This window comes from Stegostoma tigrinum, chromosome 29 (assembly GCF_030684315.1).
Source record: "Stegostoma tigrinum isolate sSteTig4 chromosome 29, sSteTig4.hap1, whole genome shotgun sequence".
NCBI lineage: Eukaryota > Metazoa > Chordata > Chondrichthyes > Orectolobiformes > Stegostomatidae > Stegostoma > Stegostoma tigrinum.
Genome location: NC_081382.1, coordinates 5,488,542 through 5,514,165, shown reverse-complemented (window position 1 = coordinate 5,514,165; position 25,624 = coordinate 5,488,542). Strand labels below are relative to the sequence as shown.

General features: G+C 41.4%; 1 protein-coding gene across 2 annotated transcripts in view; it reads left to right on the top strand.

Annotated features, from left to right (window-relative positions):
* Positions 1-16,090, top strand: part of prpf4 (PRP4 pre-mRNA processing factor 4 homolog (yeast)) — a 43,427-nt gene extending 27,337 nt beyond the window's left edge. For both annotated transcript variants that reach the window (XM_048559229.2, XM_048559228.2), the window contains exons 10-14: positions 954-1,043; positions 2,861-2,983; positions 12,273-12,380; positions 14,483-14,601; positions 15,179-16,090. In XM_048559229.2, the coding sequence (XP_048415186.1) occupies positions 954-1,043; positions 2,861-2,983; positions 12,273-12,380; positions 14,483-14,601; positions 15,179-15,372 (634 nt within the window). In that variant the 3' untranslated portion in view covers positions 15,373-16,090. The remainder of the gene's footprint in view (positions 1-953; positions 1,044-2,860; positions 2,984-12,272; positions 12,381-14,482; positions 14,602-15,178) is intronic.
* Positions 16,091-25,624: the final 9,534 nt, after the last annotated feature.

Here is a 25,624-nt window from a genome sequence, read left to right as displayed (position 1 = left end):
CAAGTCCTCATTATTTGTGTCTCATTCCCAAAGTCATTTGGATGCTGCTTGTTAGTGATTGTACATAATTGTTTGCTAATGAATAAGTGTTTGAGGGCCCTGTTACAAAGTTGAGATGTGACCCATCTGTTGGTGTTTCCTCTGATAGGTCAGCATCACATGAAATAAGCTCTGTATCAGCTGCCATTTAAGCTCTGCTTGCTTTAGTGTTGAAATGGTGGCAGTCTGTAGTGGTGTAGAATGGCGCCAGTGAACTTTTACTTGGTCAAGATCATGTAGGGAAAACTGTAGGTCAGTTACAGAACATAGAACATTACAGCACAGTACAGGCCCTTTGGCCCTAGAGCTGGCTAAGATTCCTGTGTTGAATCTAGTATTGTTGTCAATGACTAGAGTGACCCGTTAGATTTGAATTTGTTGATTCCAACTGGTGTGGAATGCACAGCTTTGTTGAGGGTTTCTAGACCCTAGCAGATTGATTTGTTTACACAAAGCACACACCACCACAGTGTCAGCATTTATGTGTGGTAACTATATCCTGCCTCTGAGTATTATGGTTCAATCTCCGCACCAGAGATTTGATCACGTAATTCAGGCTGACTTTCCAGTGAAGTGCTAGTGCAGTACTGTACTGATTATGGTGCCATCTTTCAGAAGAGATATTAAATTGAAGTCTTGTCTGCCATCTTAGGTGGACATCAATGTTCTGGGACACATTTTTCCACTGTCCTGGCCAATTTCTATTTTGCAGCCCATAACTGAAACAGATTATCTAGTCAGTTATCTTATTTCTGTTTGTGGGAGCTTGCTGTGTTTTGCACCTCAGTGAGTACATTATTGTTCACTAACAAGCTTTGTGCACCCAAAGTCATGAAAGATGCTATGTAAATATAATACTTTATCTAAAGTATGTAGTCCATGTGTCTGACTGTCAAAGTTTTGGAATTTTGCAGTGATGAACCAGTAGCTGACATTGAAGGACATACCATGCGAGTTGCTCGAGTGGCTTGGCACCCATCAGGCAGATTCCTGGGCACCACATGGTAAGTAACAGCAATTGCAAATATTACTTAAGTTAATTGGATGTATAAAAGTCACGCAAGCTTGCACAAGTAAAGTGGAGCTCAGGATGATTTGTGCTTCATGCTGTGCTGTGGCTGCAGAAATTCAAATAATTTGGGTTAATTGGTGATTCTGCTTCATTTCCATAAAGTCCTGTACATCTCCAGATTGGTCTGTCCTCAGTTTTGATTCATGTATTTACTGATGGCACGAGCCCACCAGTGTGTGTTGTACGGTCCAGCCTATGTGTTCTGAAGCTCTTATATTAGTGTTTCCTCTTACCCCCTCTTTATACATGAATACACTGTGTGTCTGTGTGTGTGTTTGTGTCTGTCTGTCTGTGTGTGTCTCTAGTTCATGCACTTGCTAGTAGTATTTATTCTCTACCATTGCTAGATGAGCGTTCACAGTAAGATCTAGTTTCAACAGTGACATTTTATCTACAATTATCTGTAGTTTCCTTGGTTACAGATGGTTACAGGTAAAATTCAGTTTCTTTGGTAGAGCCTAAACCATAACATGTAGGCAATTTAGCTCGTCAAGTCTGCTATACCATTTAAGGGTGATCTCATAATCTCAACTCCACTTTCCTACCTCTTCCTCTTAAATCCTTGATTCCCTTTTTAGAAATCTGCCTGTCTTAACCATGGATATGCTTAATGACCCAGCTGCTACAGTCCTGTGGTAAAAGATTCCACAGATGCACTACCCTCTGGGAAAAGAAATTTCTCCTCATCTCTATTCCAACTGGGCAACCTCTTAGCTAAGATTATGCACTCCAATTCTAGATTCTCCCACAAGGGGAAACATCCTTTCAGCATCTACCATGTCAAACTCCTTAAGAATCTTCTTTATTTCAATAAGTTTGCTTCTTATTCTTCTCAACTCCAACAAGAATAAACCTGACTCATACAATATCTCCTCAAAGGAAAACCCGCCTTGCCCAGAATCAATTTAATGAACCTTCTCTGGACTGTCTCCAAAGCTAGTATATTTCTCCTCAGGTAAAGGGACCAAAACTGTCAGTGTGTGGTCTAACCTAGTGCCTGGAGTAGTTTTAACAGGACCTTCCTATTTTTATACTCCATTTCCTTTCAAATAAAGACAAAATGTTCCATTTACCTTCCTGATTACCTGCTGAACTTGTATGCTAACATCTTGCAATTTATGCATGAGGACCCCAAAATCTATCTGTGCTACAGCTTTCTACAGTCTTCCTCAACTTAAATAATGTTCACTCCTATATTCTTCCAAATGTAAACTCTCCCACTTCCACACATTATATTTTTTTTCTGCCAAGGTTTTGCCCATCCACTTAATCTGCCTAAGTTACTATGAAGGCTATGTGCCATTTGCAAACTTGCCAACAGTAAATTCAGTTTCCTCATCACTTTCCTTAAGCCATGAATAGGTATTGTAAATAATTCTGACCTAACCATTAGTTAGAAGTTGCCATCCTGAAAATGCTTCCCTTTTCCCAGCTCTGCTTCTGTTAGTTAACCAATCCTCTATCCTTGATTTAATGTTAATCCAAAAACCATGGACTGTTATCTCAAGTAATCAAATGTGTGAAGGCTTATGAAGTGTCTTCTGGAAATCAAAATTTCTCCTTCATGAAGCGTGTTGACTCTGCTTATTATTATATATTTTGAGATATTGTTCATTTACATTCTCTTTAATAGATTCCAACGTTTTTCTAATGACAGATGGTAACAGACTATCTCAGATAAGATGTAGTGTCCATTGTAAAAAAAAATGTTTCAGTGGTGTTATTTTGACTGCTCTTTTGGCCTTTTAGTTATGACCACTCCTGGCGACTCTGGGATCTGGAAGCTCAGGAGGAAATCTTGCACCAGGAAGGCCATAGCAAGGGTGTCTATGACATTGCCTTTCACCGTGATGGCTCACTGGTGGGAACTGGGTGAGTCCAGACCTATTTGAGAATGCATAAGTAGAACTGAATCTTCTCAAATGAGCAGCAACTGAGAATCCAGCATTCTCCATCTGCAGCTAATCTGCTAAATGTTATTAGCAACACGACCTGAGCTGTAAGTCCTTATTGAAACCATAGTTTATATATTGATAACATTTAACTGCAAAAAAGCGCAGGATTTTCCCTCATTCATTCAACTTCGATGTGGAACAAAATATATTCCTTGCAGTTGTGGAAGGGCAGCACTTGGAATTCAATTCAGAACTAACTATTTGGAAACCATGGGTGCTTCCAGGAGCTGATTTGATGACATGATCTTCCCTCTGACCAATGTATGTAATATATTCATTGGGAATCTTAAGCTTGCATCTGTTGTCAATTTCATTTGGCCAGCATGTTAACCATCACAGTTGGAATAGATTACTATACACAGCTTTTAGATTAATCAACAAACATTTTAAAGATTGAGATTTGAAGTTTCAGTATTTCCAATTCAAGGACATGAGTAATAAAAATTTTAAAAATGTTGAAAATGGGCAGACTCTGAGGAGAGCGAAGCGTTCATAAACCTTTCTGTCTCTATTCAGGACATGATCAGTATTTTCTTTCTGCCAACACTGATGGGCTTGCTGTGTATTTCCAGCATCATAGAATCCGTACAGTGTGGAAGCAGGCCATTTAGCCCATCGAGTCCATACTGACCCTCAGAACAGCATCCCATCTTGACCGCAGCCCCACTCTGTCTCCATAACTCTGCATTTCCCATGGCTAACCAACCAAGCCTATTACATCCCTGAACACTTTGGACAATTTAGCATGGTCAATCCACCTAACCTGCAAATCTTTGAGCTGTGGGATGAAGCCGGGGCACCTGGAGGAAATCCATGCAGACAAAGGGAGAATGTACAAACTCCACTTGGATGTCACCCAAGGCTGGAACCGGTCCCTGACTCTGTGAGGAAGACTGCTGAGCCACTGTGCTGCCCCATCTCTTTCTGTATTTCTGTAAAGTTGCCCCTGCTGCTTTTTAGCCTGGTTACCTCCTGTGTGTGATGTGCTAGTTTGATAGTTAAACAAAACACTTCACTCAAGGTCTAGTTTGCTTGAGCTGACTTGTGCCTTTGGTGGATACTTTGCTAGTTTCAACATCTCAATCTGGTATGTCATCATGCAAGCTCCCAAGAGGGTTGGCCTCGTTCTGACCTTAGAAACCAATACTGAGAGTGAGTAGCGGTTGTATCTCCATATTTCCAAAATTTCAGTTTTTTTCAAAGAATTGTCAGAGGAAGAGATGAGTACCTGTTACAGACATAATTTGCCGTTTTTTTGTTGGTCCTGTATTTCCATTTGAATACAGTCAGTATGGGCTTTGAGTATGCTAGCACTTTGACTTTTCACACAGCTGCACAGTGGTCGTGGCTTGGAGTTGGTTTTGGTTGCACATATTCCAAGAAATCCTCCTAAAGGGAGGTTCCATGAGAGTTGTAACTTCTGGAAGAAGATGATTTCATGCAAATAATAATCCGTGGATTTTTAAGATCATTCCAGCTCATGTGATCAAAAGGTAATTAAAATGGATTGCACCCATCTAATTCTATCCCGTCTTAACAGGTACATTTAAAAAAGCATTAAAATTTCCCACTTCTTTTGGTTCCTAAAAGATTCTTAGATTTCCATTCGTCTTTGAAATTTCCTCCTTGTATTAAGTAAGGGAAGAGTTTTATATATATATATACACACCACTTTTTATGACCACTGGGTGCATCCACGACCAATTAATTAGTTTTGAAGTGAAGTTACTCCATAATATATGAAATGCTGTGGCTAATTTGTGTAGAACAATCTCCTACAAACAACAACATGATTATAACCAAGTAGTTTGTTTTAGTGATGTTGATTTAAAAATAAATTTTGGGGATAAAAGGTCAGTGCACAGGAAATAACTCCACTGCCCTTTCTAATAGCATTAGGGGAGCTTTTGCACCCACCTGAGAGAATAGACAGCCGTAGTTTAACACCTTGTCCAAATTTCCACATTTCTACTGTTGGAGCACTCGCTCAGTACTGTACTGTAGTGTCATCCTAACTTGTTATGCTTAAGTACTGAAACGGGCTTTCATCCATGGCCTTCTGAAATGGAGCTGAGTGTGCTGCCAGCTGAGCCATGCAATGTTCACACTTTGAATGCAGGGGAATTCCCTGACAGTCCTGGATTTTAACTTGCACTAAATTAAATCTGTGTTGTCATCCTGTTCCTGCTCGCCAACAAGATTTGGCTGACTGATCTCTAATTATACCATTGATACCTTCCATTTTAAACAATAGGTATAATGTTAGCAGTCCTCCTATACCCTGGCACCTCACCATAGCCAGAAGGTTTGAAGGGTGATGACTTTGGTCTCTGTATTAACTCACTTTCTTCCCTTCACAGCCTGGGACATATTTCATCCTTTACCTACTTTGTCTACTTTCAAAGATCTATAAGTTATTGATAGTTTCCTTCTGACTGTTTTATTAACACCCATACTTCATATTCCTTCTCCTTAATTGCAATGTATATGTTTTCTTGCGAAGCCATAAGCAAAGTATTCATTACAAGCCCTCTATCATGCACAGGTTCCCTTTTTAGTTTGTAATAGGCCGCTCTTTGTTTAATAATCCTCTTGCTCTTTACATATTTATGAAACATTACTGGGATTACTTCAATTTTACTTGTCGATATTTTGTCAAGCCCTCACTCTGCTTTCCTAGCTCCTATCTTTAATTTTTTCTCCGTACTTGCTGTATTTCTTTAGACTTCATACGGTGCTGAACTCTCCACATCTAAAATTGCTTCCTTTCTTTTGTCTATTCCTGCCTTATATGCCCTTTGACATCCAAAAGGCTCCAGATTTGTGAATCTAGGAATCTACCTCATGCCTGTACTCTGTATCATTTCATGTGCACAATTATCTCTCGTCTAGATGATACTTGCAGTATTGGTAGTGCAGTGCAAGCAGCAATCTCCAAACTTCTGTAAAGGTTTCCTCTAATTGTACAATTTTGGTGTGTAACTCATCATTGTGTCAACTGATTTAACTGTGTTCTGCACTGGCTTAATGTGTTGGGTGTTGATTATTTGATTTTTTTGGAAAACCTTACACTCTCTTGTTTTTATTCGTGATGATTTCCACATATTCCTGGATTTTATATTTTTTTAAATTTGCTTCCTGATTGCATTAAATTTTATCTGCTTTTTTTTGTCCTGGGCTGTACGCAATCTCGGTTTTACCGCTATTTTATATTCAGATTGCTATCTCATCCCATCTGATATGGTTTGACAATTTGACCACGAGCCATTTTAGACAAGTATTACTGCAATCCAGGCTCTCTGTGGTTTCTCTTTTAAGTTAGGAAGCTGTATTTGTACTGTGCAGTCAAATGAAGAACAATGTGAGGAAATGGTCTTCACACAATACTACAGACGTATTGTCTTTACAGGGAAGCGATGACCAGATGCTGCTATTGAAAGGCTATTAAGCCAGAAACTCAGATAATGCTCGGAGAACCAGGGTTCGAGTCGTACCATGGTAGATGATGGAATTTGAATTCAATAAATAACTGCAGTGAACAGTGTAATAATGACTGTAAAGTTAATGTCGATTGTTGCAAAAACCCAACTGATTTCACTGCTGTCGCCTGCCATCCTTACCTGGGTCTGGCCTAAATGAAGCTCCAAGTACACAGCAATTGGGTGACTCTTTACTATCCCTGGAAGTGGCCTAGCAAACCATTCAGTTGTAACAAAGTCTCCACAAATAAACTGAAACCTTTTGGACCACCTGTTATCAACCTAGGCACTAGAAATGACAATGGCAAAAACAGACCTGTCAACTTGTAAAGTCTTCTTTAGTAACAAATCTGGCTTCACCTTATTTCCAGTCAGTGTATTTGAGACCTGAGATACTTGCTGTGTGGAAAAGTCTTTTTCTCATCTTGCATTTGCTTCTTTCACTTTAAGACTGTGCTATCTGGTTCTTGGATCAGTTTACAAGTGGGAACAGTGTCTCCCCTATCTCAACTTTGTGTAGATCCCTCATAATTTTGAAACTGTCAGTCCCATCACCTTAGTCTAAAACAGGGCTGTTTTTGCAATTGTCATTTCTGGTGCTTATGTTGATAACAGGTGGTCCAAAAGGTTTCAGTTTATTTGTGGAGACTTTGTAGCCGTTGTTACAACTGAATGGCTTGCTAGGCCATTTCCGGGGATAGTTAAGAGTCACCCAATTACTGTGTGCCTGGAGCCTCATTTAGGCCAGACCCAGGTAAGGATGGCGGATGGCAGCAATGAAATCAGTTGGGTTTTTGCAATAGTCAACAGTAGCTTTACAGTCATTATTACACTCTTCAGTTCAGGTATTTATTGGATTCAAATTCCATCATCTGCCATGGCACGATTTGAAGCCAGGTTCTCGGAGCATTATCTGAGTTTCTGGCTTAATAGCCTTTCAATAAGAAAAACAGTCTGAACTTCTCCAATCTCTCCTAGTAATTGAAGCTTACCATCCCTGGAACCAGTTTTGTAAATCTTTTCTACACTGTCTCCAATGCTTACACAACTTTCCTAAAGTGTGACACCCTAAGTTGGACAGAGTGATCCAGCTAAGGCCTGACTGGTGTACTATTAAAAATTCAGTGTAACTCTCTGCTTTGTCCTCTCCACTCCTATTAATAACCTCTCTTAATTAATCTCTCTTCCTGTCTTTCCACCTCTAATGACTAAAGCACAAATGCACCCAGATTTCTTTGCTCCTGTGCACCCTTTGGAATAATGCTTTTACTTTTACACTGTCTTTCCATGTTGTTTGTACCAAAACATATCATCACAAATTTCTCCATGTTAAACTTCATTTTCCACCTATCCGCCAACTCCACCAACTTATTAATGTCCTTTTGAAGCTGTCCTTCTCACAGTTTACAGTTTTCTTCTAAGAATTGTAAAGCTTTGAAAGTGTCCCCTGCACGCCAAGATCTTGAACATTTATATCAAGAAAGACAAGAGTCGCAAATCCAGCCTCTGGGGAACTTCTCTACCAACCTTCCTCCAGCCTGAAAAGCATCCAATAGCGATTTCTGTCTGTTTCCTATCCCTGAGCCAATTTTGTATTCACATTGCTACTGTCTCTGATATTTCTTGACCTATAACTTTCCTCAAGTATCCTGCGTGGAAGCCGCATCAACAGCATTAGCTTCATCAACCCTTTCCATTCTCTCTTTTTAAAAAAAATCTCCAAGTTAGTTAGATACAACTTTCCCTTAACAAATTCATGCTGGCATTTCGAATTAAATCGTACTTTTCCATCTGACTGTTAATCCTAAACCGAATAATTATTTCTAATAGTTTTCCCACTACTGAAGTTAAACTGACTGGTCAGTAATTGCTAGGCTCACTTTTATAAGCCTTTTTTGTACAAGGGTGTAATGTTTACAATTGTCCAATGCTCTGGAGCCATCCCAGATCCAGGAAAGGTTGAAAGATTACTGTTGGTGCCTCTGTAATGCCCGCATTATCTTTCTTGAGTTTCCTCAGATACATATCACCCAATGACTTATTGACATTAAGTAGCATATCAAATGCATCCTCCTTAGTTTCAAATGGCTCTGGCTACTGAATTTTCACCCCCACTCACCATGGCTTGGCCAGCATCAGCCTTAGAGGTACAGCCAGGTGCAAATATTCATTTAACATCTCTGTCATGCCCCCTGCCTCTGTGTAAATCTCAAAATGAGATTTTGACTCTATGTAGTTCTACTGTTCTTTTAACCACCTTTTTACAGTTTCCGTATCCACCTGAATGACTTCAAAATTTTTGAAAGATACATACAAAGGTTCTTTTATCTGCTGTTTGATTTTTGTGATAAATCCACTCCATCTAGTTTGTTCAGTATGCAAAGCTTACATGGAACCAAGGTGGGAGGGCTCCCTATATGGGAGAATGCATTCATTATTAACGTGAAAGTCAAATTGTACTTAAAGAATGAGGAAAGTGAAGCTCAGGTGACTAATAAAACATTTTTGGAATGTAGGTATCATTGGCAAGGGTTTATCCCTCTTGCCTTGAGCAAATGCCTTCTTGAACTGTTGTCACCAGTTTGACATGTAGCACTTTTCTCTTGTGCTCCACATGATTGTAAAGAGTCAATCATGGTTTAAACTTGATGGTGTAAGATTTGCAGTTTTGGGATAACGAGTGAAAAGTATTAACGAAAGCCAGGAAGGATGTTGAGAGACTGATGAAATGGGGCAGACACATTTCCTCTCCCTGTCATATCTCTCTGTCTCTGTTTCATGTCTCTCTCTTTCTATCCCCCCCCCCCACCCTCCTCCACTCTCACCCCTCTCCCCCCCCCACCCCCTCCTCCCTCTCTCCCCCCACCCCCTCCTCCCTCTCTCCCCCCCTCCTCCCTGCTCATCTGTCTTTCTCTCTCTCTTTCTCTCTCTCTCTCTCTTGCACACACATTGTGTCTCTCTCTCTTTGAGTGCGAACCTCCCTCTTTTGCAGATAGTTGTTTTGCCTATCACACAAACCAATAACATGGCATATGAATTTCATTGCTGGTATAATGTTAGGTGTGCAGGCCATGCATTCAAAACTGACCCATCTTATTACACAGCGTATCCATTCAGCTGTTTGTGACATACAAGATGCTGATCACGCTCAACCAGCCAGCACATGCAGTACTCATGACTCAATGTCCCATATTAGATGTGTTTCTGCAGTTGGACAATGTTTACTGGTGAAGAACTACATTGACAAAAATTGTCAGTCAGGCTGACAGTGCAGACATTTGACCCATCGAGCCCGCAGTAACCCTCCAAAATGCATCCCACCAAGACTCAGAACAAAATGATATCAGATCCAGCTTCGTTAAACATCAGAATTATTGGTTTAATTAAAAATGCGAGATTTAATAGACCAAGATGCAAAGCTGATTAACATAGTTTGAAATGTGAAAGTATAAATATTTTCCCTTCTAAATAATCCAACTCAAAGATGTGTTGCTGGCTTGCCAGCATTTATTGCCTGGCCCAAGTTGCTATTGAGAAAGTGGTGGTGAACTTCCTCCTTGAACCACTACAGTCCACATGCTATAGGTTGACTCATAATGCCCTTAGGGTGAGAATTCCAGGATTTTGACGCAGCAATGATGAAGGAACAGCAATATCTTTCCCAGTAAAGGTGGTGAGCGGCTTGGAGAGGAACTTGAAGGTGGTGTTGTTCCCATGATTTGTTACCCTCGTCCTTAGAGTTGGGAGTGGCTTTGGAATGTGCTGTCAAAGGATTTTGTAGATTATACACACAGCTGCGATGGAGCATCGGTGGTAGAGGGAGTGGCTGCTTGTGGATGTGGTGCCAGTCAAGCAGGCTGCTTTGCCTTGGATGGTGCCAAGGTTCTTGAATGTTGTTGGAGATGCCCCTATCCAGGCAAGTGGAGAGTATTCCATCACACTCCTGACTTGTGCCTTGCAGATGACGGACAGGCTTTGGTGAGTTACTTGCTACAGTATTCCTAGCATCTAACTTGTTCTTGTAGCCACTGACTATGTGGCAAGTCCAGTTGATAGTCAATGGTACCCCCTGGGATGTTGATAGTAGTGATACATTCAGTTTTAAGATGTGGTGTTATGTTATCTCTTATTGGAGTTATCATTGTCTGACATTTTTGTGGCGTGAATGATGCTTGCCACTTGTCAGCCAAAGCTTGAATGTTGTCCAGATCTTGTTGCATTTGAACATGGACTGATTCAGTATCTGAGGAGTTGTGAATGGTGCTGAACATTGTGCGGTCATCAGCGAACATCCCCACTTCTAACCTTATGATTGAGGGAAGGTCATTGATGAAGCAGCTGATGCTTTTGGCAGGCCACGAAGTCATAGATTGTGCTGGAACGCAATTCTGCTGGAGCTGATAGCTCACAATTCCTCATGGATGCCCAGTCTTGAATTGCTAGATCTGTTCAAAATTTGCCCCATTTCACATCATGATAGCCCCATGCAACACAATGGAGAATATCCTCAATGTGAAGGTGGAACTTTGTCTTCACAAAAAGTAGTGTAATAGTTCTATTGATGCTGCCATGAGCAGCTGCATCTGCAGCAGGCAGATTGGTGAGGAGGAAGTCAAGTGTGTTTTTATGTTTTGTCAGTTCTTTTACACCTGCTGCAGACCTAGTCTGGCAGCTATGTCCTTTAGTACCTGAATAGCTCAGTCACTGGTGCTGCCACCAAGCCTCTTGCGTTGAATCTCCATGGCAGTTCCCTCCTAACTTCAATGTCGAGTAAATGGTTTTGGGAAAGAAAAAGTGTGCACAATGTTCTTTCACTGGACTTTTGAAAATTAAAACTGGTCCAGATATTTCCTCAGTACTTCAAATGAACAGAATTCAATAACTTTTAGGCTGGAGTTCCCAGAAACTACTAATTATGAAATCACTTCTTCTTATGAGAGACTCCCTGCTATAGAAAGGATGTTACTAAACTGGAAAGGGTGCAACAAAGATTTACAAGAATGTTATCACAGCTGGAGGCTTTGAGTTATTCTGAGAGGCTGGATAGGCTGGGACTTTGTTCCTGGAGTTTAGGAGGCTGAGGAGTGATTTTATAAAGATTTATAAAACTATGAGGGGCATGGATGGGGTGAATAGATAATGTCTTTTCCCCAGGGTCGGGGAGTCCAAAACTAGAAGACGTAGGCTTAAGGTAAGAGGGGAAAGATTTAAAAGGGACCTTTCTCACGCAGAGGGTGATGTGTATATGGAACGGGCTGCCAGACGAAGTGGTAGAGATGAATGTAATAACAACATTTAAACACACATTTGGACAGATAATGGATAAGGATGGTTAGAGGGATATGGGCCAAATGCAGGCAAATGGGACTAGTTCACCTTGGGAAGCTGGTTGGCATGGACGAGTTGAGTTGAAGGCCTGTTTCCACGTTGTGTGACTCAAATCCCATTTTCAGCCTCCATAGCTATATTGGGTACCAGTAGGAGAATTCCACCAATATTAACAAAATCAGGGTCTTGTCTCCAGAGCTATGAGAGATGTGTAAGGGGTTATTGATGGTGCTCTGTCTGAACAAAATAATAAAGTTCAAAATCAGCATCGGAAGGAGCGCTGATGGAGTACTCAACAATTTGAAGAGATGATTGGATTTATTTGGTTTTGTTTAAAATGGCTTCATCTCAGCACTTGTCATTTCTGTGACTAATACTTTGTGCTTCTGCCTCTAACAGAGGCCTAGATGCCTTTGGGCGGCTATGGGATTTACGGACGGGTCGATGCATCATGTTCTTGGAGGGACACCTGAAGGAGATCTATGGGATCAGCTTCTCTCCTAATGGGTAAGACAAGTGTTAGTGAACTTCAGAAACCCCTTTGACAACATATCGCTTGGGAGATTACTGGAGTGTAATGTTGATATGGAACTAGAAGGAGGGTAGCAAACTGACTTAAAAGTTGATAAGAATGAAAAGATCAAAGAATTGAAGGCAAGTTTTTCAGAATGATTGACATTCCTTTAGTTTCAGATCCAGAGCCATTTTTACTTGTCTGTGTATTATTGATTTATAGCTAAGACTAGATGTCTTCAGATCATGCCAAGTTAGGAGCTACACGTTAATTCCTTCAAAGGCTAGAGGAATTTTGATTAGATGGGGAGAAACGCTGCAAAGTGTCAGAAGAAATTTGTGTCAAAGTGGGAACCTATGTTTCAGGTAAAACAAACAATACTCTGACTATAAATAAACTCGATTTTCAGGAAAAGAAGAGGCATTTGGGGAACAGACTCACAGTACATTAAATACAGGATTGTAAAGCTGTAAAAGCAAAACAAAAGAAATTCTAGAGATTTTCTCACAGGAAGAATGTTATCAGGGAGAGAATAGATCGTGAGGATCCAATTATAAAATCTTCATAATTCCTCAGTTAAACCATTGTGTTAGTGTTGGATGCCAAACTACAGGAAAATATTGAGGTGCAGTGGGTTGGGAACATTACAATTACAGTAAACCCTCTGTATCCATGACATTGCAAACTCGCCTATCCGTGCCAAAACATAAGTAAAGAGAAAATCAATATCTGCGGGCAAAAATCATGTAACCATGATTTTTAATCTTTTTTTAACAAGCTCCACACTCGCTAATTTCATCATTTGCAGAGGTTCTCAGGAACAGAGAGGGATACAAGGGAATGCTGTACCAAGATATACTTGGAAAGAGTGCACATCCTCTCCTTAGGTCAACTCAGATTGTTGAGTGATTTAATAAAAGCCTTATGATATTGCCATGTTACAAAAAGGTGAGTCATGGTTGGATAGATGCAGATTTTTTCCAGTGGCTATCTAGAATGAAGGGTCACAATGTCAAACATGAAAGGTTTAGAGAAGAAATATTTTTAACAGAAAGCCCCAAGGCTATTGAATGCACCTCCAGAGTTGACAATTTAGGCAGAAGCTGTTAATATTAGAAGAGGTAAATGTCAAAAGAGACTGGGTTGAATAGCTTGTCCAATGTTTTATTTCTGCAGTTCTGCAGATTTTTATGCACATGTTCCTCAACAGCACCCTAGGCAGAATCATGGCCTATAGTCAGTATGCAGGATAGAGCTAATTCACAGAAAATGAAGGAAAACAGACTGGTAAAAGATGATATCTTTCATAATAATGGATGTCGATGTGTGATTTCCACAGAAAAACAGTTTAGACTTTGCTCTATAAATCATACTTACTGCTTTTTCTGTGTATAATGTAGATGAGCAATGTTATTCTTCCAATTCATTTTGTATACAACCTGCTGTTTATTCAGCCAAATGGATTGGTGGAGTTAATGCCTCACATCATAAAGTGTACAGACCCTTCCAGTCATTCCACAATTGAAGTGGACATTGTCCATTTTCTCAGTAATGGGTACAGACTACAATTAGCAGTCCACCCTCCTCCCAAACTATGCTTGCGGACTCCCATCAGCTTTCCTGTAATGGCTGGAAACACATAGACCTGTGAGGGTACAGGTGTTGATACTTTGCCAATATCAGGAATGTAAGTAGTTGTTTGCCCTTTCCCACTATTGTGGTGTGACATAACTTGTGGTCTTCATTGATATTCCTCCCATATTCTCCGCTGCAACCTGCAGGTCACTTTTCACAAAGCCAGTGAGAGTCATGTGATATACTGACCCTTTGCTTTTGGCACTATAACACAGGGTCGCCCACTTTGTTGGGCTTGAGGTCACGTCTCTGCCTGTGCTGAACAACAAGCCAGTTGTCGATTTCTCATTGTCAAGTCTTAAAGTGAACCCTCAGTTCCAAAGAAGTGTGATTGGACTCAAAACATGAACTTCCTTACTCTGCACAAATGGTGCCAGACCTGTTGAGCTTCTCTCGTACGTTTTGTTCTTATTTCTGATCTCTATTTTTCTTTATCACAAACTGACTGTGTTTTGTTAAGATATCACACAGCAACAGGAAGTGGAGATAATACCTGCAAAGTTTGGGACCTTCGCCAGCGGAAATGCATCTATACCATCCCAGCACACCACAACCTCCTGTCTGCGGTCAGGTTTCAGCGTAAGTATTGTACAGAGCAATCCAACAGGAGCACAGTTGTTCTCCTTCGAGCAGAGCAGCTTAAAAAGACATAATAGAGATCCTCAGGCTTATGAGGGGTTTTGATAGAGAAAATTAGGTAAAGCTGTTGCTGTAGCACAAAGGTCAGATGTCAGAGATCACAGGTTTTGGGAATTGGCTAAAGAACGAGCGTAAAATAAAAATTGTTTCTTGATTTTGAGTTGTTGTGATCTAGAATGTCCTCTCTGAAAAGGGGTGGAAGCAGTTTCAGTAGCAGTTTTTAGAAAGAACTTTACTAAATATTGAGAAAGAAAAGCTTACAGGCCTGTGAGAGGATAGAGTGAGGGAGCTGGTTCGTACATCTTGATTCCAACCTCTCCCCCTGTAAAATTATTGCAGTGATTGAGGGAATGAGGTCTTTGTTCTAGTGGAGTGCTGCCATATGTAAGAAAGTGATAACGTGACCAGTTCCTTCCTTCATGCACTGTTTCTCATCCACTTCCATCTCTGAAATGTCTTCCTTTTATTATTTTCCAAATCACCCACTGTCTAACAGCTAATTTATGTCTCCCCGCAGCCACAGATGGACATTACCTGCTTACTGGTGCCTATGACAACACTGCAAAGATTTGGACACACCCTGGGTGGTCACCCCTCAAAACCATGGCTGGGCATGAGGGCAAGGTGATGGGCTTGGACATCTCTCCAAATGGGCAGCTGATCGCCACGTGTTCATATGACAGGACCTTCAAACTCTGGACATCTGAGTAGATAGAATGGAGCAGAGCAGTAACTACAGGCCACCCCCTATTGTGTAGGAGGAGAAAAATTCCTTCCAGTAACTAATATATGACCAAAAAACTGACAACTGGCCACCAAAGTTCAACATCTCCCAGAAATGACGTATCCAGTCATCAAGCACTCATTGCCAGGGTCACCTGGAGACTGCTTTGGTCATGTATTTTTAGTGTCTTGGTGATTGACAGGACTGTTGAGAATTGGACCTTGCCAATTCCTGTGAAACTTGAGCTGTTTATTACCGGTTTAAATTTACCTGGCCTTGCTCCACAGGATCAGCATACCCTGGTGTGGAGCAGACACTAAAGAAGATCTTCTGTACTTGCAAGAGCAGATCCCTGAGAAGATTGTTTTCTTCCTGTTCCTCACTGCCTTCTCATTTATATCAATAGCTTCAAAGAAACAACACAAGCAGGAACACTGATTCAATCCTGGTCGGCCTACAGTCAGAGTCAAAGATTAGCTGAGCCCAGCAGCTTTGGGCAAACCTTAGTCGGTTTTGATTGGGTGCCGGAATCCAGTGAAGTCTACAGAGCTGGGGATGAAATGTGTCAGTGTAGTGCTGAGCTCACAGCAGTATCAGTGATGACTGGAATTTGTGTGTATGCTGTATTGTGTAAGCCACACAGGTGATGGTGTTCTCTAGCAATGCTTTTGTAATAAATATTTTGATAAATAAGCGTTGCTCTAATTTCTGTATCAGACTGAGTAATTTCCATTCGATAAGTACACAACACCACTTTACATATAAACCATCCATACCTTTTGATTCAACTCATTTCTGGGCATGTTGTTCTATATCTTTCCAATCCCACTAATTCTAACCATTCAAACCCTAAATTAGATTCCAACCTGTAATGCAGTCCATGATGTTTGTCATTCCGTAGGTAAGAGTGTATGTTGTTAATGTGACTCATTGTATTTTGTCTTCAGGCTCAACCTCTGCCCTTCAAATCAGATGTCATCATCCTTCTGAAAAAAACAACTCCTGATCTCAGCACTCTTGCTAATTTCCACCCTATCTCCAACCTCCTTTTCTGCTCTGAAGTCCTTAAACATTTTATTGTCAGGCAAATCCATTCTTTCACAAACTGCACATTTATGTTCCTCCAATCAGTTTTCAAGGCCCTATTAATTCAGTTGGCTAAGTGATACAACATTGGTGCAAGATATTGCCAACAGCACAGGCTCAATCTCCTCACCTGTCCTGTTCCCTTCTCCATCACACATCCTGACCAAAGTAGGGATGCCGCATGAAGAGAAAATAAACCAGGATTCTGCCCTCGCTACATTACTGTAAAGGCTTTTCTCAGAATCGCAAAAACAACTGTGGTGACAGTAGTGATGTTAAACTAGCCGCCACCTTTTCAAATTCATAAAGCTTCAGCACAGTGAGTCACCTATCTTTCGCTGTGATCCAGCTGGGTGTTACAGCGTACACCCAGTCCCATTCTTATCTAGCTGACCATAGCTAGCAAACCACTGGTAATGGATTCTCTTTCTGCTTTTGGACCATTTTCTCTACTGCTCCCCAAGAATGTAGGCTTGGCTGCCACCTATTTCTCATCCACATACTGATCCTAGATAATGTTATTTGAAAGCATTGTGTTTGTGTAGACTAAGGATACCCAATTCCACTTCACTACTACCTCTGTTGACCCCTTGGCTAGCCAGTGCTGGACAATCACAAACTTTCTCTACTGAAATATTGGCAGATCATCCCATTGTTTCAGTCCCTGAGAAAACACACTTCCCTGGCAATGACTGCATCCTTCTGTTGCAATCCTGTTTGACTGAGAACAGTTTCTGATGCTTCACACCATTCCTGAGAATGCCTCTTACCATCTCTGTGAGATTGTCCAATCCTGCCCCGAATGCAGTTCATCTGCCAAATCCCTCATCTGTATCTTGTTCACCTCTTTTAACAAAGCACCTCCATGTTCTATACTCTGTAAACTCGAGGCCTTTTGAGTCTCTGCTACTGATGTCTTAACTCCCATCAAACCCTGTTTACCTGTAACCCCTGAGCTCCCAGACTAGTATTAGCTCTTTGTCGAACAAATCCAAATTCTCAATTTCTGTGTCTTGCCCCTTATTGTAAATAAAAGCTATATCATACCCTTAATTAAATTCTTGCTTGCAGCTTACTCCTGGGCATTTTTAATAAATATGAAGCAGTTCTGATTACAGTTTCTTTAAATTGGACAAACAATAAGCATTTTGAAGGAGATAACTATGAGAGCATAGCTTACTTTGCTAAATACATGAAGTCTGTTGTGGTTTTGCTGATTGCTGGCTTAAGGGGTGAAATATAAATTCTTCAAGTACTATTCATGCTTATTAGTTAATCCTCTTACACTATATTATGCCATGACCAAGTTTTGAGCCGCAATTGGAAGATGGTTTGCAATTCAGGACGCCTCATTGTAAGAAAGGTTGTGATTGCATTCTGTGGACTGCAGTGCGTCAAGAACGCAGCTGAGCACCACCTTCTCAAGGGCAACTAGATTCAGGCAATAAAAGCTGCCCCAGCCAGCAATGTCCATGTCCCATAATCTTTTTGGAAGGATGCAGAGGATATTTACTAGGGTCTGGCCTGGCTGAAAGGTCTGAACTATGAGGGTTGGGTTTGTTTTTCTTTAAGCAGCAGGTTGAGAGGGGACCTGGTAGATGTGTATAAGATTGAGGGGCTTGGAGTAGATTAAAAAAGTCATTGGTAGAGTGGTCAATAACCTGGAGGCATAGGTTTAAGGTAAGAGGTAGAAAGGATAAGCGTGAAGGTGAGAAACGTTAATGCTGAGGGTCGTGGGAATCTGGAGCTCATTGCTTGAAAGTTTGATTGACTTTTGAAATTCTCAACATTTAAACAGCATTCAGATACTCATTTGCATTACCATAAGCTCCAGTGCTCTGGGCTAAGAGCTGAAAAGTGAGCTGGTGTAGTCAGATAATTGTTGATGGGCTGAACAGCCACATCTTGTGCTGTAAGCATCTATGAATCTAAATCAAATTGAGTAACCTGGGCCATGAATACATTTCAAACCTCATTTGACAATGATACTTTGACTTTCCCATGTACTTTTTTTTAATCAATATTATTTGAAGTGACAAAATAGAGGAAGACAGTTGATTGGAGCTTAGCAGATCCTGCGCTGTACAAACAAAATCAATGCCACTGATGAGACATGTAGTAAAACACACAGTGAGACAAGAGGGACTATAGTTTTGTAAACAAGAAGCAAATGTGATTTTTAAAACTATATAGTCTTAAGCTACCCTGTCATTTCCTTTGATTTCAATCTCTGGGTAGCATTATTGTATGAAAGTAAATTACTGAAACTCCTTGGTTAAGTCGTACCCCATAACTAAGCTTTGTAGAGTTGTTAAATTCCAGGTTCAGTCCCTCACACCTGACACTTGTTGGAAATGTGTTGGTGCTCGTGAGGAAGGACTCAAGTTCCCTACAGTACAATAAGCTACCTGCACTACCTGTCAGACTCTGATCCATGACACATTCTTGGCAAAGCTTCTAGGGTGTGTCTGTTATTAAAGTGTTCTATACTTAGGGCCCAATATTTTTGGAGGAAGTCAAGATGATGATATTCTTTCTAATACTAGTGCACCATGACTATAATATCTAATATCTAATATTAGAAGATATATCAGCTCTTTGATAACACTGTCTAAATCTGTGATCTCTTATCACTTAATTGGATAAGGACTGTAGGTGTATGAGCACACCACCATGTATGAGGTAATCTCCAAGTCATATACCATCCTAATTTGGAATTTTACAACTGTTTCTTCTTCATTGCTGAGTCATAATCCAAGACCTCGCAACCTGACAGAACTGTTGCTTAAATGTCACCACACCTGTGGGCAACTAGGGCTAGGGAAGCATGGTAACGATACTTATATTCCAAGAGTGATTTAGAACACAACTCTTGAGTGGCTGACCTTAAACATTCAGTGATTGTTCGCTGAACTCTGTAGCTCAGGAGGAGGTCCCTCTGGTCCACTTGGCTGTGCTGTACCTGGAAGTGCTACTAATTTAGTAATGCAATCCAATCTCTTCCAATAACTCTGAAAATTAATTCTCTTGAAGTACATGTTCTTTCAGAAGTTCCTACGGAATCTTTCAGCATGCCTACAGAAAGTGTGTTCCAGATTGAAACAGTTGTTCTCGCTTTTGGCAATTAAAAAAAAAGGACCCTGATCAACTTCTCAGAGTTTTTTCTTCGGTTAAACCCCTCAGCTTGGAATGCTTCCATTAGATTGCTGCTTAAACATTTGGTCCGATAACAATTTGATTTTCCCTAATCTCCACAGAACTGCCCTCTCTCTTCCCTGTAGCAAGACTATGAGATGCTTTGTAAAGCGTGCTGCCTGGAACTGTGCACAGTGCTGCAACTGAGGCCTAACCAGTAAACATTTAGCTTGACTTCCTTTTTTTTGTATTCAACATCTTTATTTACACATCTGAGAATCAATAAGCTTTCTTCACTTCCTTACCAACATGCCCTGCAGCCTTTGAATATTTGAAAACTTAGAGTCATACAGTACAGAAACAGACCCTTTGCTTCAGCTCGCACATGCCAACCAAGTTTCTCGAACTAAATTAGTCCCACTTACCTGCATTTGGCTCTTATACATTTCCCACTCATGTACACCTATCAAATGTCTTTTAAATGTTGTAACTGTACCTGAATCTACCACTTCCTCCAGCAGTTCATTGCACATGTGAACCACGCTCTGGGTGAAACATTTGCCCCTCAGGTCCCTTTTAAATCTTTTTCTGAACGCTTTAAAATTATGCCTCCTAGTTTTGAACTCCCCACCCTAGAGAAAATACATTTGCTATTCTCTTTGTCTATGCCCCTCGTGGTTTTAGATACCTGTAAGGCCACTCCCGAACCTCCCACGTTCCAGTCAAAAAAGTCCCAAACTGTCCTTCTAGCTCAAAACCTCCAATCCTGACAACATCCTGGTAAATCTTCTCTGAATCCTCACCAATTTAATAATATCGTTCCTGCAGTGGGGCAATCAGAACTGTCCCACAGTGGTCCAAAAGTGGCCTCACCAGAGTCCTCAATGTGACATCCCAACTTGCATGCTCAGTGGTCTGAGCAATGAAGGCAAGCATGCTAAACACTTTTTAACCACCCTGTCCAGCTAAGATGCAACTTTCAATGTACGTACCCAGGGTGCCTCAGCTCATCCTGTTGTCCCCTTTGTTATTTTTTCCCCAGGACACTTGGGGACCGATTTCAAGCCTCCCATTTTTTCAGAACCACCTCCATGTGCTGGTCTTGGAGTGTGAAGAGTTGGTCCCAGAAGAAAACAGCACTCCAGTGGATCATCACTTTTCAATTCCAATACTTCATTCGTTTGTTCATCCATCCACGAACACCACAAGTTCTTTTTCATTAACTTTTTATTAACATTTCATTGAATCGTACAGAGATTTGAAACAAGGGAATAATATTAAAGGCCTTACACCAGTTCATTTGTGCACTGTGAAATATTTAGAAAAGAGGAGACAGTGTTGTAAAAGCAGGAATTGTCTGCTTGTTTGTAATTCCTAATACGTTGTCGACAGACCACTGGAAATGTTCCCTGTGTGCATTCTGTCCATGTCTCGGTATATTTTGTGTATCTGAGCAGGTTCTGTGTCTTTCACAAAGTCCTGCACCCACTCTCAACTCAATGGCTTTCTGTTCACCCCTCCTATGTACCACCCTTTGTACCCTGCAAGTATCATCTGAGTGACAGCAGGCCTGTCCCCATCCGTCTCATTTCAGTTTACAATAGCAGCAACTTACTTGGCTGTGTCTCAGTCAGTGTAGCCATTACCCATTCTGCATCGGCAAACTGATGTTCAATCTTATAAATCACACTCAGAAGTCAGCCCATTGTCCCCTACAGTCATGGGGCATGCATTTGTGGAATGTAATTTGCTGTGAGTTATTGGTGGGGCTAGTATAATGGTCTAGAACCATTAGCCGACTGATACTAGACATGACTGTACCCTATGTTACTAAAACAAATAATAGGGCCTGGCTGCAATAACCTGGGGTTAGTTCCCTTGCTGTGAGTTAAATCCCTCACCACTGGCCGATTCAGATAGCAATTGAAGCCACGAGGACCCAATGTACAGGCCTATTTAAGAGTTGTGTGCTGGTAGTGTCCCTACCTCTAAACCAGGAGGTCCAGGTTCAAGTCGACCCTGTTCCAAATGTGTGTCATAATGTTTGAGCTTGGTTGGTTTGAGTATCTACAGACTAGTTTGAATGTCATTGCCTGTGCAGCGTGTGCACGTTTGGGAAGTGTTTTCAGGTTAATACCTGAACACTGAAGGCCATGATCCTACTTCCTGGCATCAGTTCCTTCTGGCAAAGAAACATCAGAGCAGGAGTAGGCCATTCAGCTCCACCAACACAGTTTCACATTTATTAGGTGATAGCTTGTTTCTATCCCAACTCCATTCACCTGTCATTACAGCATATCCTTTAAATATTTTGACTATGAAAATCTACCATTATCAGATGTGGAAATCTTAATTGTCCCACCATTGGGGAAAGGATTTCCATTACTTTTTGTGTACAGAAGTGTTTCCTGCCTTCACTTCAGAAGGATATAATTCTAATATTTAGATTATGGTGCCTTGCCCTGGTTTCCAGATGAAGTTAATTATTTCACATTATCTCCTCTCCCATGGCATTTTCAACACCATGACTAGATGACTTCCCCCTCCAACACACTGAATTCATCAGTACGCGTCCTGTCCCTTAATTTAGCCCTTTAAACTAGGTATCATTTTGGTGAATTTGTGCAATTCCCCACCCAAGGGAAAATATCTTTCCTAAAATGCATTTCCCAAAGCAGAATGTAACACTGATCTGACTAAGGCACTACTTTCAATCTTTTCATAGGTTCACTGACATCACTCTGTTGGGCATCTCTATTTGCTCATGAACTGAATGGCTTGCCAGTGCAGCTCAGAGTCTACCACATCCCAGTCAAATGCAGGCCAGATCAGCTAAGTAAGGATGGCAGACTTCCTATTCCTGAGTGAATCACATAGGCTTTTACAAGTAATGGTAATTGTCATGGTCTCCATTACTGAGCTGAGCTTTCAATTCCTAATTTTCACTAATTAATTCTATGGGTTGTATGAGAGGGAAATTAAACCCATATTCCCAGACTATTAGAGATAATAGGAACTGCAGATGCTGGAGAATCCGAGATAACAGGGTGTGGAGCTGGATGAACACAGCAGGCCAAGCAGCATCTCAGGAGCACAAAAGTTGACGTTTCGGGCCTAGACCCTTCATCAGAGTATTAGCCTGGGCCTCTGAATTGTTTGCCCAGTGACATTACCATCATGACAATATTCCCCCATATATAAGCACAATTGAAGGATTGTGTCTTGCATTTTTGAGTCCAGCCTCCTTGACTTTTTTGGCCAATTTTATCTGTGGTCTTCTTGATTGCTTTTGTATCCTTGCTACCAGCTTTCCATGCCTTATGGACTTGGACTCATAAATCAATCTACTTGTCCATGGTTCCTAGACTCTCATCAATGAGATGATATTCCAATTTGTCTTTCTACAATTCGAATTCAATGAACACTCCACCTCGTTTCCACATTAAATTTTAGTCCATCTTTCACTTTTACCCAGTCAATTAGTCTATATTATTTTGCAACTTGCTGTTTCCACCTCTATAACATACAATGACATAAATGCATATAAATTGACATTAGACAATTGTTTCATCAGAACTTAGGCTCCCAAAATAATTCTATTATAATTTGTTTTGGCTGTAAACCTATAGAAGTTGGACTAAACCCCAAGCCCTCATGTAGTACAAGCCTGGCATAGAAGACCCTCAATCCAGAGACTCCCTACTTTCTTCCATTAAAGCTTCCTGATTCTGATTCATCCTGCATTTGAAACACACAAACTTTCCTATAGTAGTCCTGGTATGAGTTTGTTTTTGGATTTTTCTATATGTTTATATATCAATTGCAAGTTCACTCCAAAAGAGACAGGCTATTAATAATGGAAGGGCTTTTGTCTTCTAATGTTAGCGAATTCCCAGATATACACCGTTCAATGACCACCACGAAAACTGATTTTCTGGTCAGTATGACATTGCTGTTTGCAGGATCTTGCTGTGTGCAAACTGGTCTGCCAATTCTCCTGCAGTGACTGCACTTCAAAAAGTACTTTGTTGGCTGTAAAATAATTATGCCGTAGAGGGAGCTTTATGAAAACAAATCAGCTTTTTTTAACAATGATGTGGAAGTTGGACTTGTCACTCTATGCAAATTAGGGACAATCCTGGACTCTAATGATAGGGAAATGAATTCAATACAAAGCTTGTGTTCCTGAATTCTCAGACATCACATTTTGACTTTGTCATAAAGACCAATGATGGTACTTCCCTAGCAACCAGCAGCTGATGTGGTCTCTCCCTGGCAACGAAATGTTCACGACAATATCTCCCTGGCAACGAAACGCTGGTGGCAATATCTTCATGACAAACAAAGGCGATTGTTGTGGCTCCTCAACAGTATAAGGCTAAAGGGATGACACCTATTTTTAAATATATTTCTCTGCAAACGGGCCAAGGTTCTAGGAGCTCAATGATAAAAAGCCTCTCTCTCAAAAGAGATTATTTATCTGCTTAGTGCTGGTCTTCCTCTTCACTCGTTGCAAGTGGCAGAATAGTCTTCAGTCTCTTAAATTACAATTGATTCATCAAAACCGTTTTGTGATGGAATCTGCCCAGTCACCTTGCAATGTGAGAGTGGACGTGTAAAATATTCAACCTGCTTCATGACTAAGAATAACTTAATGCCAACATTCTCAAGGTATGGAAGCTTTGACTACGTGACAGACTTACACTATCATGCCCTCATTCGGATGGGGGTTAGTGAGCATACTACAACGTCACTTGGATATGGTTAGTGAAGGTACTAGACCCTCACTTGGATGGGGATTACTGAGCATACTAGATCCTCACTCAGATGGGGCTTAGTGAGGGTACTAAATCCCCACTCAGATGGAGGTTAGTGAGCGTACTAGACCCTCACTTCAATGGGGATTATTGAGCGTCCTAGAGCCTAACACGAATAGGGGTTAGAGTACTGGACCCTCACTCACATGGGGAGTGGTGTATTAGGCCGTCACTCGGATTGGGTTTAGTGTACTGGAACTTCACTCGGATGCAGGTTAGTGTACAAGAAACTCACTCAAATGGGGATTAGTGTACTAGACCCTCACTTGGATGGGGGTTAGAGCACTAGACCCTCACTTGGATAGGGGTTCGAGCACTAGTCCCTCACTCGGATGGGGGCTCGAGCAGTAGACCCTCAGTCAGATGGGGATTAGTGTACTAGACCCTCACTCAGATGAGGGTTAGTGTACTAGACCCTCACTCGGATGGGGGTTAGTGTACTAGACCCTCACTCGGATTAGGGTTAGTGTACTCGACCCTCACTCGGATGGGGGTTAGTGTACTAGACCCTCAGTCAGATGGGGATTAGTGTACTAGACCCTCACTTGGATGGGGGTTAGAGCACTAGCCCCTCACTTGGATACGGGTTCGAGCACTAGACCCTCACTCGGATAGGGGTTAGAGCACTAGACCCTCACTTGGATAGGGGTTCGAGCACTAGCCCCTCACTCGGATGGGGGCTCGAGCAGTAGACCCTCAGTCAGATGGGGATTAGTGTACTAGACCCTCACTCAGATGAGGGTTAGTGTACTAGACCCTCACTCGGATGGGGGTTAGTGTACTCGACCCTCACTCGGATGGGGGTTAGTGTACTAGACCCTCAGTCAGATGAGGGTTAGTGTACTAGACCCTCACTCGGATTGGGGTTAGTGTACTCGACCCTCACTCGGATGGGGGTTAGTGTACTAGACCCTCAGTCAGATGGGGATTAGTGTACTAGACCCTCACTTGGATGGGGTTTAGAGCACTAGACCCTCACTTGGATACGGGTTCGAGCACTAGACCCTCACTCGGATAGGGGTTAGAGCACTAGACCCTCACTTGGATAGGGGTTCGAGCACTAGCCCCTCACTCGGATGGGGGCTCGAGCAGTAGACCCTCAGTCAGATGGGGATTAGTGTACTAGACCCTCACTCAGTTGAGGGTTAGTGTACTAGACCCTCACTCGGATGGGGGTTAGTGTACTAGACCCTCACTCGGA